Raw genomic sequence first — 16,207 nt, forward strand, 5'->3', positions numbered from 1 at the left:
CCAGTGCCCTAGCAAGCGCTCTACCACCAGAATCATATCCTCATCCCTTTTTACTTTTAGGTTATTTTTTCAGATAGGGTCTCAGACTGTGATTCTCCTACCTATGCCTCCTGTTTGGCTGGATAATAGGCCTGTGCCACCATGTCTAGCCTATTTGTTGAGGTAGAATCTCACTAACTTTTTTGTCTGTGTTGGCCTTGAACTATGATTCTCCTTATCTCTACCTCTTTTGTAGCTAGGGTTACAGGTATGAGCTATCTCTCCTGGCTGTTGTCTTAACTTTCATCAGAAATGTGTACTTACTGTTGCAGGAAGCAACAGAAGACAGCAGTAACTACTCTGAAGGCTGAGAAAATAGCTTTAGTGGAGAACAGTCTGGCTACTTATGGTGGTATCTTCATAAATTTTTAAAGGAAATAATGCCTCTCCCAAGTGATATGTTTTATAAAGTAAATATCTTATTGATATTTTGCATTGGTTTTATTTATATCATTCAAACCACATTCCATTTTGTTGTTTCTGATAACATTTTTCACTTTCCAGTCTCCATACTTTGCTACCTGGAAAAAAAGTTAGATTAAAAAGCTACAACAGTATGCAGTTGATTAGTAAAATTTATGCATGAAATGCAGGATCCTTAATAATTTGTTCTGCTCTAATTTCTCAGATGTGTATGCACTGAACCTCTTAACCCTAGCAATGAAACTCTAGAGTTATGGAAGAAAAAAAATGTAACAGCACAGAGTATTTCCTGGGGGAATCTCACTGTTCCTGTAAGTATATTAAGAAATAAAGGATTTTATAAATAATTATATTAATCTGAATTCTTTATCCTTCTCTGATTATATTTAACGTTTTCCTCAGTCAGTGCACATATGGTATATTTTCATATACTTAACCAAGTAGTTCTTGCCAGTTTTTTGTGTGTCATGTATTAGAAAGAATAGGCTGAAGAGAATGGTGGTGGCAAAGGAAATGAAATGGCCTGAATCTCACTTGCAAGATGTAACACGCTTTTCAGCCTTTAGACACCAGGCTGATGAAAGTATTAAGGAATATACTTCGTGCTGAATACTATTCCAGGCACTATTATTCTGTTGGGAATTGTTATCCCCAGTAGAATATCCATACTGCACTGCGTATGAATATACAAGCAGTGCAAGTTTAGGAGTTAGGCATGAACGTGTAAAGTGATAACAACAGCCAGAATTAAAGTCAAATTCCCTGTATCCTATAAGTTATTGTATGTAGAGGTAAGTTTGAAAGATACCATCTGATGTTTTATCCCATCAGTCATTTAAGATTATGCTGACCTGGATAGTAGCCATTTACATATGTTTAAGATTAAACTATTAAAATTAATAAAAAGTTCAGTTTCAAAGCCAGGCATGCTGAGGAGAATTTTAATGGCCATTTTACTGCTCATGAAAGACCGTGCTTTTTAATCCCAAACTCTCCAATCAAGTCACAAGAGTCAACATTGTGATTATTGCTGATTTCAGTGCAGTACTGTAGCTCTCTCCTGCTCTGCGTCACAACAGGGCATAGTAGTAGTTTTCTGTCTCCTGCTTTTTTTTAAAGCACCTATTCAGAAATAAAGGAAAGAGTAAAATATGAGTGCTTCCCTAGAGGGGAGGTGTAACTGAAAGAAAGAAGTAACTTGTTGAAATATTCTTAAAAATTTCAGCAATTTTGATGGACAGATCATAACATCTCTAAACTCACCAAATACTGCAGTTAATTGATGATGTATAGTTGGCTTGACATTTTGTTGTTGTTGTTGCTGTTAGTAAAATGTAAAATTTGTATCTTAAGACTCAGTGAAGTTCATAAATAATTTACTGGATATTTAAAAATCTATGTCCCCCTTTTGTCCCCAGGAATGTAAAACCCTTCATGGTGTATTCATAGGATCAACTTGTAGCCTTCATGGACCAGATGTGTTCTTTTGGTGTGTCATCTTATTTTTCACCACGTTTTTTCTGTCTTCATTCCTCAAGCAATTTAAGACCAAGCGTTATTTTCCTACCAAGGTACCTGGGATGTCATTTTGAAATTATGATAATTCATTTTTTCTGTTTTCATTTTCTTGGTTATTTTAAAACAATGTATTATTTAAGGTTAGCACTTCATGCCAAATAGGTCTAAATAATTATTTATAATGGAAATGTGTATTAACATGTCTGAACTCACACTAGGAAGGTAAATGGTACTGTGAGAAAGGGCACCCTAGTTTTTGGGAAAGCATTGGATTTAGAGGCATATTGCCAGTAATATTGTCAGTAACTAAAATTCATTCATACTTCTTAGTCACATAGTTTATCTGTGGACGATATGAATTATTTAGAAAGGAGTAATGTTCCTGTGCTTATATTTGCATCATCCCTTTAACATAGGTGCGTTCGACAATCAGTGACTTTGCTGTATTTCTTACAATAGTAGTAATGGTTGCCATTGACTACCTTGTAGGAGTTCCATCTCCTAAGCTTCATGTTCCTGAAAAATTTGAGGTAAGGATTAAAGCATGTGACTCTTTGTTAGTTGGAAATATTAAACTACTTTAAAGTGAGATAATACCTCCTAATTACTTATTTTAAAAATAAATGTATTCCCTCTGGAGAGCTGATGTTATGTTTTTGTTTTGTGAACAAAGCAGGGTCTTATGCTTGTTTGGCTGGCACTCTACCACTTGAACTACATCCCCCCCCCCTTTTTTTTTTTTGCTTTTGTTAGTGTTCAGGTAGGGTCTTGCACATTTTGCCGGGGCTAGCCTCAGACTGCAGTCTTCCTACCAGTGGCCTCCTGTGTAGCTGGGATCACAGGCATGTACCACCACACCTGGCTTATTGGTTGAGAAGAGGTCTCAACCAACTTTTTTGCCTTGGTTGGTCTTGAACTTCGATCCTCCTGATCTCTACCTCCTGAGTACCGAGAATCACATGTGTGAGCTGCTGCATCTGGGTAGCTAATGTTTTCAAAGGGAAAATTATATATGTGAATTTATTGAAGAAAAGTACCAAAGCTGGTCCCTCAGAATGGATGAAATTGTCATTGGTGAAGCTTTGTGATCCATTTAAAAAATGAGCTGTGCACTCTTAGCTGGAATTTTTGTTGCACTTTCCAAGGTAAAGGAAATATTCTCTATTCCTTTATAAATAAGTAGTCTAGTCCATACATGGTGGTGTATATCTGTAATCCCAGCACTCAAGAGGCAGAGGCAGGAGGATCATGAGTTCAAGGAATAGCAAGATCAAGATCTGAGCTACATACCCAGACCCTTTCTTGGAAAAAAGCAAGGGCTGGGGATATAGCTTAATACTAGAGTACTTACCTAGCACATTTAATGTATACATGGAAGAGAATTCAAGTACCTGAATATAGAAATTATTAAATTTCCCTTCAGTATCAATAAATCTTTTCATGAAAAACAGGCTTACTATTAAGTCTTAGTAATGACATAGGTTTAAGTTGCAGTATATCCAGTATCCTCCAAGCATACTAAACTCTTAAGATCTTTTAAAAGAATTTTGATGTAAAAATAAATTTTATGGTACAGCATTGCAATGTATGAATATTTGATGAAGAGCCAGATTTTGTCAAGCAGTTGTTTGGGAAAATAGTGTCCTTAAAAGGTCAGTTCTAACTTAGCACCAGACCCACCGTGAATTCTAATGCAGTATAGTTTGGTGTTGATCTGGGAGGAAGATTGTGTGAAGTATGTAGGACTGTGCTGAAACAACACTGGTTTGCTTGCATTACAAATTGTTTCAAAGCAGACTCCCTCTAACCCTTTATTGGTTTAAATTCTGTGATGGTTGAGACTGGGCCAGTCTCAGAGTTTTAAAAAGGTTACAGAAGAAGCTGTAGATTTCTCCACTTCAAGACTTGGAAATCATACAAGGTTACTTTGTCCTTATTTTGTGTGTTCAAGTTACAAGGTCGTCCCTGGTACAGGGGGAAAGGAAGTAGATTCCAGTTCTACATGAAAAAGAGGGCAAGTAATTTTTTGGAATAGACCCAGTTTATGCTGTGGAAATTTATTGCAATAGAGGAATGAAACTTATTTTCTTTCTCCTTAATTTTTTAACAGCCTACTGATCCAAATAGGGGTTGGATCATAAGCCCATTGGGAGATAATGCTTGGTGGACCTTATTAATAGCTGCTATTCCAGCTCTGCTTTGTACCATTCTTATCTTTATGGATCAGCAAATTACAGCTGTAATCATAAACAGAAAGGAGCACAAGTTGAAGGTAATGTGATTTCTTCACAGGTTTGAGGTGTTACCATAATAATTAGAACGTTAGGATAATACTTTTTTTTTTTTTTTTTTTTTGGCAGCAATGGAGCACTGGGGTTTGAACTCAGGGTCTCATGCTTGATTGGCAGGTGCTCTTAACTGCTTGAGCCATTCTGCCAGCCCTTTTTTGTAATGGGGTATTAGGGTCTCAGACTACTTGCCCTAGGGCTGGCTGCGAACAGAGATCCTCCTGATCTCTGCCTCCTGAGTAGCTAGGATTACAGGTGGGCACCACTGGTGCCTGGCTCTTCAGTTCTTTGAATTGATACAGAGCTTTAACCTGAAAGAAGAGTTGAGACTTACAGTGCTTGTGTTCATTTCACTTTTCAGAAAGGAGCTGGCTATCACCTTGATTTGCTCATGGTCGGTGTTATGTTGGGAGTTTGCTCTGTCATGGGACTTCCATGGTTTGTGGCTGCAACGGTGTTGTCAATAAGTCACGTCAACAGCTTAAAAGTTGAATCTGAATGCTCTGCTCCAGGGGAACAACCCAAGTTTTTGGGAATTCGTGAACAGCGGGTTACAGGACTAATGATTTTTATTCTAATGGGCCTCTCTGTGTTCATGACTTCGGTACTAAAGGTAAAATCTCTTTACTGTAGTGTTTTAAACTCTTACTTAGCATATTATTTATACTGTATGAAAATCAAACATTGAAATATGCTTGAATATCTGAAATCAATTTTCCTTATAATTTTATAAGCATTGTAATCTGGGAAATAATATTTGGTAAGATTTTTAGTATAATAAGCATTTCAGGGGTAGGTATATACATTGAAAATATGTAAAAAAGTCATTAAGGACTACATAGTTTTGGAAAGAACTAATCAATGCTTTAGAGATTATTTAAAAGGACAGAATATACTTGGAGAATTTTGTAGGCATGCTATTTTCCATGTTTTCTTTCACTTTTCAAAAGCAACTCTCCAAAGCAAATTTTAACCTTTTTCTTTTTACAGTTATTCTTAGTAGTTTTAAGTATTTTTATAATTTCATTTCTTAATTTATTATTTTTAGATTGAACCTCTATACCTAAAGTAGTAATTCTCAGTCTACTCCAAGGACTGCATGGAGGCCCTGGCATCCTGCCAGGGATCTGCCTGGTCCTTCCTTTTCCAAATCCTCTGTAACTTTTGAGGATTTTTTCCTGTGTATCATCCAAAACAGCATATGGTAGTAAGTAGAAGTGTAGATGCAAATACGACAATTTAGTTGTCCTCTTATTTTGCCAGCTACTAAAGAGATTTACAAAAATGTAAAGCAATGCCATTATTCTAATTTCCTATTGTTTTGGAAATTAAATATGCTCCTTTATGTTAACTTATTATGGTTATTATTATTTTAAAATTAAAAACAGCTTTAAGCTTTCTTTTAATTTCAAATATAGTGAGCATTCATGTGTATAACCCACTTAAACAAAAACATTTGAGGAGATGGGGGAGAGTCCTCAGGAGTATAAAGAAGTCCTGAGACAAAAGTTCGAGAGTCTCTGCGTAAGGCACTGTCTCTCAGGATGACTTCAGCATGCTGTGTGTCCCTGCTCCATTTCCACACTCCCACCTCCTGCCTTTCATTGACCTTCACTTTTAGTTTTGTTTTTTTTTTGTGTGTTTCATAGTTTTATTTATTTATTTATTTATTATTCATATGTGCATACAAGGCTTGGGTCACACTTTTAGTTTTGTTAGTACTATTATTATTATTATTATTATTGCAAAGGTTACTAATACTGAGTTGGAGGCATGGCTCCTGTGGTAGAGCATCTGCCAACCAAGTGGGAGGCCCTGAGTTCAAACCTTTGTACCACAAAAAAAAAAAAACGGCAATCAAAGAAAAGTAATATTATTCAGTAATGAAGGTGTGCCTAACCAAATGCAAAGCCCTGACTTCAAAACCCCAAAACAGCTAAAATAAAAAAATCAAACAAAAAAAGTTACTAATATTTAGTTCTGTTTTGATAATTAAATCTTCCATGCTTTACTCTTAAGTTAAATTATAAAAATGTAAACCTTCAGGAACACAGTGTTAGGATGATTAAATATTTGCTGAGGTCTCACCAGTGTGACTGACCATGATGGAAGCAGAAATACACTTTTTTTCACCAAAGTCTTGATGCTTAACAAATAACAGCCCTTAATATCCATTAATGTCCCTTTAAAAAAATAGTATGTGCAAGTTTCCATTTTTCTTTTCCTTGTTTTTTTAATTTCCTTTCTCCCCTTTTTAGAACTTGTCAAAAATTTTTGGTGCTGGATTTTGAACACCAGGGCCTGCAGCTTTCTAGGCATGTACTTTGCCCCCAACCCTTCCACTTTTTCTTGTATGGTTAAAGGAATTCTTTTTCATATCCAGTACCGTATTGATAAACTTAATAATCTGAGTTCTCAGGTTTCCAAATACCTTTATTTACCCTAACATTTGGTCTATAGTTAGTATATACATCTCCAGGTTTTAAATAATTCTCTTTTGCGTCTTAAAATCACCGCTTCAGTGTTTTGTAGAGACCATTTTTTTCCTACATTTAAAGTTTTAATTAACAATTGTGTAGAATAAACAGATGTTCTGAATTTGTGCATATTTAAACATATTGTATGTGAGGTAAGAATAAAGGAACCATACACTTATTTTTTAATTATTTAGATCTGATCTTCTTCAGCTTTGGGGGATTGGGACTTTGGCCAAGTAGAAGTTAACATCTCTTCATTGGGTTGGAAGGATCCAGCTGGAATGAGGTTAGGGAGTGAGGTGGCGCAGGGGGCTTTATTGTCACTCTCCTTAGGTAGAAGGGAACTAGACCTGAGGAAATGGGGGCAGGGTGGGTCAAGGAAAAGCAACAGATCTTTCTTTATTTTTAATTTTTCTGGATTTTCTTTTCTTTTTACATGTGTGGATTTGGGGACAAACTGGTTTACACTTGCTTTCCAAATATTTTTATTTTTATTTATTTTGTTCTTTCTTACAGTTACCATGTTACTGTTGTACTTGGGGTACATTGTGACATTTACAAAAATTCTTATAATATATCATAGTTGACTTCATCCCCTCTATCATTCTTCTTTATTCTATCTTCCCCCTATTCCTAGAATAGTTTTAGTAGATCATTTTTCTTTTTTCATAACATGAGTACATAATATTTCTACCCTCTTACATTCTTTCCTTCTATCTTCCCCCTCCCATTGGTGCCAACTCCCAGACTGGACCTGTTTTACCTTCCTGTCCAGTTTTGAAAACAGGCATTTTTGTTTGTTTACGGCAGGGGGGGGGGTTCCTGTGACATTTCCATGTATGTTTGTATGTATGTATTATTACCTGAATTGGTTCATCCCCTCAATTTTTCTCCTTTTTGCCTTACTCCCCTTCTTATGGTGATTTCAGCATGTTTAAAAATTCTACATTCACTCTTATATAGGAAGTACATTAGCCATATTCACCTTCTTACCTTCTTTCTTTTACCCTCTCTCTTGTATAAGACCTCCCATTAGCGTGACCTTTCATAATATTGCTTGTATTGTGCCTGTCTCCCACGTGAGAGAAAACATGTGGCCTTTGTAAAGACCATTTTTTAATGAGAAGTCAGATATGTGTTTGATTTTTGCTTTCTAGAAGCTGCTAAAGGCTGGAGGTGTGGCTCAAGCAGTTAGAGAGTGTGCTTTGCAAGCACAAATCCCAGTCCTACAAAAAAGAAAAACCTAGAGATTTAGGGTAGTTAGACAATAGCTTTTCACTTATCTCTACCACTTCACTGTGGAAACATGTACCTTCAACTGTGAGAATTTCCTGTATGTTCTTTTCCCTGTTTGTTAAAATTTCTACAACTAAATAATTCTCAGACCTTCTGCATTTATTCTTAGGTTCTGCTCTTCCTTCCGCCTCACTAATGAAGAAAACTTCTACCATTTCCCACGTCATTACATTGGCATATCAGAACTATTACTATAAAATTCTTTTTATTTTGATAATTATATCTAATTTCTAGGAAATACTCATTCTGGTCATTTATTTTTCCTAGTATTCTGAACTTGCTTTTATCCATAAAGGACAAAGTATTTTCTAGAATTCCCTGAGGATATAGATTAGGTTATTTTATTTATTGATTGATTTTTATTGTTTTGCTGGGTTAGGGGTACATTGTGGCATTTACAAAAGTTCTTACAGTGTATCAAATATATCATGCTTGAATTTACCCTTGATTAGGTTTTTAAATTTTGGAGGATTTTTTTGTTGTTTGTTTCTTCATGAATTTTTTCTTTTTCTTCCAGAGTCCTAGGAAAAAATATACTATGTTTGTTATTTGAAGTGTAGTAGATATAGTTTTCCTTTTATGTTGAGTCTTTTTCCTTATAGGCCTCTCACTTGGGTCAGAGTGCTGAGTGTTGTTTTGCTAAGTTGATGGGGCCTGTTGATACTCAGGCTTTCCTATAGGGTGCCTAGGCATGGACAAGGTAGGTGGTTTGGAATCTCCATAGTTGCCAAAGTAATAAGGACTTTATTTTGGAGGTGGATTTTAATGACTGTAATTAGCAAATGCTATTTTAAGGTATTGGCACCATAGAGATATTGAAAGCAATAGTGGACTTTAATGCTTTTTTGAGGGATGAATATGTATCAGTTGGTTTTTTGAATGCTTTATGTACTTGAAGTAATTTAATTGGCAAAAAAATATGATATAGAAACTGAAGAGCAGAAAGGTTAAGTTTTGTGTAAAAAGTTGAGTAGGTTTTCTTTTTTGTTTTTTTTTTAACTGATAGTATTTAACTTGGTTTTAAGCCAAGACATCTGCCTGCATTGCCCTTGCTTTTCACCACCCTTTTTAGGAAGTAGCATGTGGAAGATCAGTGGTGTTCCCAGGAGTTTATTGTTACTAGACTTTTCTTAGGTGTAGAAGCGTTAGGTTGGTCCAGTCCTCATCACTGAAAGATCTTTTAATTCTGTTTCTGTAGCTCCTCCTCAGTTACATCTCTGTGTACTCATTATTGTGAAATAGTTGTTATAACATGAGTTCTAACGATAATAATTTTATTTACAGTTTATTCCAATGCCGGTTCTGTATGGTGTTTTCCTTTATATGGGAGTTTCCTCATTAAAAGGAATCCAGGCAAGTCTTAAGTACTTAGTGATTTTTGCATAAAACTTGGAACTATTTTAAATTGCCAGAAGTTGTTGTTGTTTTTATAATGGAAGTGACTTATTCTCACCTCTAATATTTTGGGGGCAGATTAGTTTTCTAAGTGCTGACTTTAAAATCCACATTTGTGAAATGATTGATATGCACTGCCCATTCCACACACCCATCCCCAAAAGAACGAGATCATGAACTACACAGCCTCACCTGTTTTTAATTAAAACCAACTAGAAAACTTGTCTAGTGAGAGCGGGAGGATCAAAAGAGGTTGGAATGGGAAAATGTGCTGTTTCTAACATGTCGAACAGCAATTTCAGCTCTGAAAAAGAAAAGGTAGATATTAGTTTCCTATAAAAATGATGATGCCTGCCATTTGTATGGCACAGTATAATTTATAAGGTTTAGCACATGAATTATTTTTTTGATTCTCAAAGTGATAGCTGGGAAAGAAGGAAGGATGATTTCCTAACTTTGTAAATAAGAAATAGAAATAGAGTGACTTAGGAAGCTTATTAGGTAAGTAAGCAATGGACACAAAGCTAGAACCCAGAGATTTCCCTACTCTGTCTTGTCTTAATAATACTTCCTGGAAAACAAGCTGATAAAACTTACTAGGATTCCCAGAGGCTTGTACAAATCTTAAGGAAAAACATTTAGGTCACTACAGTTGGCCCTACATGACTACCTCTTCTCAGAAAAAGCATGTTGACCAGAGTCAACAATTGATGTATGCTGGTAGCTGGCATGACATCTCAAAACAGCTCAAGAACTCATAGTCTAGGATATGCTCCCCGTGGGTCAAGAAATGATCTAGGGCTGATCTTACTTCCATTTTGTAAACAAGGAAATTAAAACTTAAGAAGATGACTGTATTTATTTGCTCCTGTTTTCATTTTCAATGAGTGAAAAATTAGGAATGGTTACCTCAAGTAATTTTCATAGAAATAGTGCTGTTAGACTTGGAGAGAACCTTAGAAGTTGTTTAGGTTATTAATCTTTAAGTATACATATTAGAAAAAAAGTTCAGAGAGATTAAATGATTGTGCATTTGGTTTTCAAAGATAAGTTTATCTAAAGATTACAGCCTACCAAATTAAAACATTTTGTCATAAGTTTTGTGATTAATTGCAGTAGTTCAAGTGATTGCCTTGATGTATTTTTTTTTTCCTTTCTTTTTTTTTCCTCCCTCTCTCCTGGGCTCCAGAGATTCTTGGTAAAATACTCTCTGTACTATCAGAAGGTACAGCTTAAATTTTACACACAGAACCCTAAGATTGAGTAGAATTTCTAAATAGTGGAAATGTTGCTGAAAGCTTTGTTTTCCTTCTATTCTGTGCATAGTTTTTTGACCGGATAAAATTATTTGGAATGCCTGCCAAGCACCAGCCTGATCTGATCTACCTCCGCTACGTGCCTCTCTGGAAGGTGCACATTTTCACCGTCATCCAGCTTACTTGTCTTGTTCTGTTGTGGGTGATAAAAGCCTCACCTGCTGCAGTAGTTTTTCCCATGATGGTAAGCTTTTTTCAGATTTATTTTGTCGGTAATTAATACTGTGATTGTATATTTTCATAGCAAATTCTTTTTAAACTTATAATTGATCTTGGGAAAAGGAATAATCCATTTTAAGCTTCCCAGATGTTCTGAGCTATGAACCAATTGCTTTTCAATTTGAATTTTCTTGACATTTTCTAAATTTGTTTAACTTTTTAGTCCTTCAGCTAATAGGGTGCTGTTTTGTGTCTTTTAAACAACTTCAGAATTCAGAACATTTGTAGAATGAATGTGATGGCCAAATGTAAAAAAGCATAGTAACTCAAACAATATAGTTCTTCAACAGATATATCAGAAATTGATAAATCTAGAAGGTAAAAAGTTATTAAGCTATAGATGGCTTTATTAAGACAATCCATGTAATTCATTACATTTTTATAAATAGAGAAAATTTGTCCTTTTATAAATACTATATAAAATTGGCTATGGATATGGCCACAAAAAAAAAAACCTTAAAAAATTTAAAGCTGTAAAAATTACTCAAGTAATATTTTCCAATTACAATAGAAGCCACTAAAATAATCTTAAGTATGTGGAAATTAAACCCTGGATAGAAACCTGACTTTAAAAACATACAGAGATAATGATTACCAATGTTTTTCCTTTTTTATTTAGTTTTTCTTCTTTTGGTCATACTGGGGTTGAACTCGGGGTCTCACTCTGTCATTTGAGCCATACCTCCATCTCTTTTCTGTATTGTTGTTTTTCAAATAGTGTTTCACACTTTTTGTCTGGGCTTTCCTCCTATCTCTACCTCCTAAGTAGCTGGGCTTGTCAGTGTGCGCTATCATACACAGGTGACCAATACTCTTTATTATCAGTGCTGAGGATATATGAGGATTAATTCAGTTTCAAGTGTTGTCTACCATACATGAGGCACTGAAAAAAGAAAAAGCAAAACAGTACTCCCTGTCCCCCACAAAAACCCCTTTATTCTCAGATTAATTTCAGTTGCTATCTATAAAAACTATCCTTTGCTCACATGTTCTACAAAAGTAGGTGGCTGGCTGGTTTGGTCAGGAGCTGTGATTTGCTGCTCCCTGGTCTAGGGAAAAATGAGTTATTAACATACTGCATATGAATTTCCAAAACTGACCAAAGAAGAGGGAGAAGAATTAACATGTAGCTCTGTTGCACAGAAAAGACTGGAAAAAGGATAAAAGATGTGCCCTTTAAGTGCATAGCTTACTTTTAATGAGCAGATGATGTTGAACAGTTTGCGACCAAAGGAAAAGATGGAGACTTTGACAAACTTCTACAAAAGACCTGTGATGCCCTATTAATATAAATTGAAGCTTCTTAAAATATTAGCAAATAAATTTAGCAGTACTTCTTAGAGTAATATAACATGATTAAGTAGACAAGAGTACTTCAGCATCAAAGGAATCACCAATATATTTGTTAGAAATGTAATTGTATGTCTTCTCTTTTCTTGAAATCAAATAAAAAAACAAAAAGTGCTTAATAGAATTATGATAGGGCAGTTAGATGTAAGAAAACATAAAAATTATATAGTTTCAGTCTCAGTAATATTGCTAACAATGGAAAAACCTTAAATAGTGACCCAAAACTACAAAATGTTTAAGAATAAACTAAAATAAAAAATTTTAAAGAAGTTTAAAGAAAAAGCTTTGTAATAGTGTTTGTATTCTTAGTGCTACCTTAACAAAGTTCCACAATCTGCATGTCTTAAAACAGCAAAAAATTTATTGTGTCACAATTCTGCAGACTAACAGTCTGAAACCAGTGTGTGGGCACAGGGCCTTGTTTCTCCTGAAATTTACAGGAAGGTCTGCCTATCTTTGCTAGCTTCTGGTGCATTCCTGGGGGTCTTGGGCATTCCTTGGCTAGCAGCTGCATATCTCCCATTTGCCTTTGCCGTCATGCACTGTTCTTCTCACGTGTCCGTGTCTGCAAATGCTGGTGTCTTTATGCACGTTGTTTGCTTGCTTGTTTACTTGCAGTCGGTGCGGGAGTCAAACTCTGGGCCTTGCACATGGTAAGCAAGCACAGCCTCTGAGCTACACCCCTGCCCCACAGGAACACCAGTCATAGTGCTTGAGGAGCCAGCCGTACTTCAGGGTGACTTTATCCTGATTATATCTGTGACAGCTCTTCCAAATAAGGTCATATTCTCAGATACACGGGAGTTTGCCGTTCAACTTAAAAAAAATTTTTTTGGCAGTACAGGAGTTTTAACTTACAGCCTCACGAGCACACTCAATCACCACTTGAACCCAACCCGTTTTGCTTTAGTTGTTTTTCAGATAGGGTCTCAACTTTTCACCTGGGTCTGGCCTTGGACCGCAGTCTTACCTCTGCCTCTGAAGTAGCTGGTATTATGGGTGTGAGCCTTTTTGTCTGGCTCTTGACTTGTCTTTAATGGGTGACAGAATTCAACTTGACAGTATTAAAGGACATATAATAAGTCTCAAATGTACAAATATATGTTCTTTGTTATGAAGACTTAATATTATAAAATTCTCCATTCTGAAATCGCATACAAATACAATACAGTCCCAAGTGTAAATTTTACTAGCGTCTTATTTGAAACGCATCTGTTGGGGGGGTGATAGAATCACTATGAAATGGATAATTTTAAAGCTTGTTGAGAAAAATAAATGCCAAACTTAAAAGAACATGTAATGTTCTGTATCTTATTTGAGGGTGGGTTATGTAAGTATATAATATGTCATAGTCTTTCAACTGTACACATGCTACTTTTCTATTCACTCTGTGGAAATTGTACACTCCTTAGAAGTAAAGGTATAATAAATACCAGAATATAACAAACATAACTCTGATAAGGGACGGAATGCTTGACTGTTCTGCATTTAAACCATACTGCTTGGATAGCCATTCTTTTGTTTATATTGTGGTACTGGGGTTTGAACTCAAGGCTTTATGCTTGCTAAGCAGGTCTAATACTTGAGCAATGCCTACATCTTCACCCAATTTCCTCCCCCACTGCCTTTTTTTTTTTTTTTTTTACTTTAGCTATTTTTCTGGTAGGGTTTTCACATTTTGCCTTGGGCCAGCCTCAGTCCATGATCATCCTTACACATGCCACACCCAGCTTTTTTGCTGATTTTGTGCCTAGACTGACTTTGAACCATGGTCTTCCCAATCTGTACTTCCCAAGTAGCTGGAATTACAGACATCATTGTGCCTGGAGGATAACCATATATTTAAAAATTGCTGTTAGCTCAGACTAACCAGCATAATACAGAATTGGAATAGCAGCAAACAAATAGATCAAAGAGACTGATAAGTCCAGAAATTTATATGAATATCACCTGAATACAATAAGCAGATTATTTCATTAAAGGTGGTATTTGAGTTCTGTGGGAAAATTTAATATACGGTATTGGAAGTGAACTCTGGAGGGAAAAATAAGGTAAATAAGTTTGTGCTCCCAATCTGATGCCATATTCAGAAAGAAATCATAAATGAATTCTAGACTTTGAAATGATAAAATAAAGTTGTAGTAGAGAGTGACCCAGTGATGGAGAAACAGGGAAATCCACCTATAAAGAAAGTTAAATATATTTGATCCTATGATGATTGAATGTTTCTTATTTGTTCAACAAGCATCATAAACAGTAAATTTGATTATGAACTGAGAGGAAGGTAGAGAATTTCTATCTAATTTAAGAATTCATAAACTAAAGTCATAAGATCCTACAGGAAGTAGCAGAAGAGAAAATCCAACCAGACACCCACATTTGAAATATAATCATTCACTCTTAGGAGCAGTTAAAGGAAATTAAAGTGTGTCTTTTTCTCCCATATGGTCCAAAAACTAAAACTTGATGCTTGGAATAGGTACTGTAGTCTAATGCTAAAGAATTTTATAGAATGCAAAGAATGTATGCAGGAGGTTAAGAATGCCACTTTCACTTTTCTCCCTTTGTAGCTTTTTTCCCCCCCAGCATTTTAAAGAGATAAAAATTGATTCAGTTTCTTTGCAATAAGATGACGTATGAAATAAGTTTTTCTTTTTTGGGGGCAATACAGGGGTGTGAAGTTGGTCTCACACTTGCTAGAGAAGCTCTTTGCCACTCAAGCCACATCCCCCAAACATGAAATAATTTTTAAACAAAATATATGAAGCTGTTTCCCATTATTTATAATGTTTATAAATGCTTTCCTTCCTCTTTTGAGTGATGGTTTAATATTATGTATCTAAATATTTCCTCCTCCACTTTTTAAGGTTCTTGCATTAGTGTTTGTACGTAAGCTCATGGACCTGTGTTTCACAAAGAGAGAACTTAGTTGGCTTGATGATCTCATGCCAGAAAGTAAGAAAAAGAAAGAAGATGACAAAAAGAAGAAAGAGAAAGAGGTAAAAATTCAAGAATTTTAGATTTGCGTCCTTTTCTTGTTTATACCTTGAACATACAGGAGACACTATTTTAATCACCTTACTTGGATCAAGTCCTTAAATCATCCTAAGAACTGTGTGAAGAGCAGGCACTGTTCTTATCCCCATTTTGCTGATAAGCAGACTGACGCAAAGAGGAGCTAGGTAACTTGTCCCAATTACCAGCTTGGCCCCTCTTCACCGTCTTGCCGCTCTGTACAAGAACATAATACATAAAATAATACTTTAAAAAGTTACATATTACATGTATTTAATAATAGAAGAATTAGAGGTCTTAGCAGTATTAAAGCATGTTTTAATTCATAAAATAATCTGCACTGTAGGTCCGTCATATGCTCTATTAGTTATAGCATAATGTTAATTTTAACAGCTTTTTATTAATCCAATGTATCTAATGACAAAGAGGGTTTGAAGTAAGAATCTTTTAAAAAATTGCAACAAATCTTTTTTTAATTCTTTAAATATTTTTATTAGTATATGATAGTTACACAGGGGCTTTTGTTTTGACATTTCCATATGTGCATACTGTGTATCCTGGTTTGTTTTTCTTCTGTTCAAAACCCACACTGGTTTTGAACTCGTGGTTAAAGGATCCTCCTCCTTAGCCTCCCGAGTAGCTGAGACCACAGGCACATACATACCACTTGAATCTTGTATGCTGTCTCGTGTACTGCCTCTAGTAGATTCATATACTGAGATTTAAATATGAATACTTCACTGTGAATTTTACTTTTGTTTTGGTTTTAACTGCTTGTGCTGTTACTTAATAAGTAGACCCTGAATATGCATCATAAATAGTGCCTCGCTTATTTTTCCATTCAGAATATTGTTTGTAAATCAAAGATAAT

The 16,207-nt window shown here is 35.4% G+C and overlaps 1 protein-coding gene across 12 annotated transcripts in view; it reads left to right on the plus strand.

The window, feature by feature from the left end:
- The window catches only part of Slc4a7 (solute carrier family 4 member 7), a 92,213-nt gene that overhangs the window by 65,595 nt on the left and 10,411 nt on the right, over positions 1 to 16,207 (plus strand). For all 12 annotated transcript variants that reach the window (XM_074043765.1, XM_020185742.2, XM_074043767.1 and 9 more), the window contains 8 exons: positions 668 to 773; positions 1,881 to 2,033; positions 2,397 to 2,510; positions 4,091 to 4,252; positions 4,630 to 4,881; positions 9,326 to 9,394; positions 10,763 to 10,936; positions 15,189 to 15,320. In XM_074043765.1, the coding sequence (XP_073899866.1) occupies positions 668 to 773; positions 1,881 to 2,033; positions 2,397 to 2,510; positions 4,091 to 4,252; positions 4,630 to 4,881; positions 9,326 to 9,394; positions 10,763 to 10,936; positions 15,189 to 15,320 (1,162 nt within the window). The remainder of the gene's footprint in view (positions 1 to 667; positions 774 to 1,880; positions 2,034 to 2,396; positions 2,511 to 4,090; positions 4,253 to 4,629; positions 4,882 to 9,325; positions 9,395 to 10,762; positions 10,937 to 15,188; positions 15,321 to 16,207) is intronic.

The sequence above is a fragment of the Castor canadensis genome, chromosome 10, assembly GCF_047511655.1.
Source record: "Castor canadensis chromosome 10, mCasCan1.hap1v2, whole genome shotgun sequence".
Lineage (NCBI taxonomy): Eukaryota > Metazoa > Chordata > Mammalia > Rodentia > Castoridae > Castor > Castor canadensis.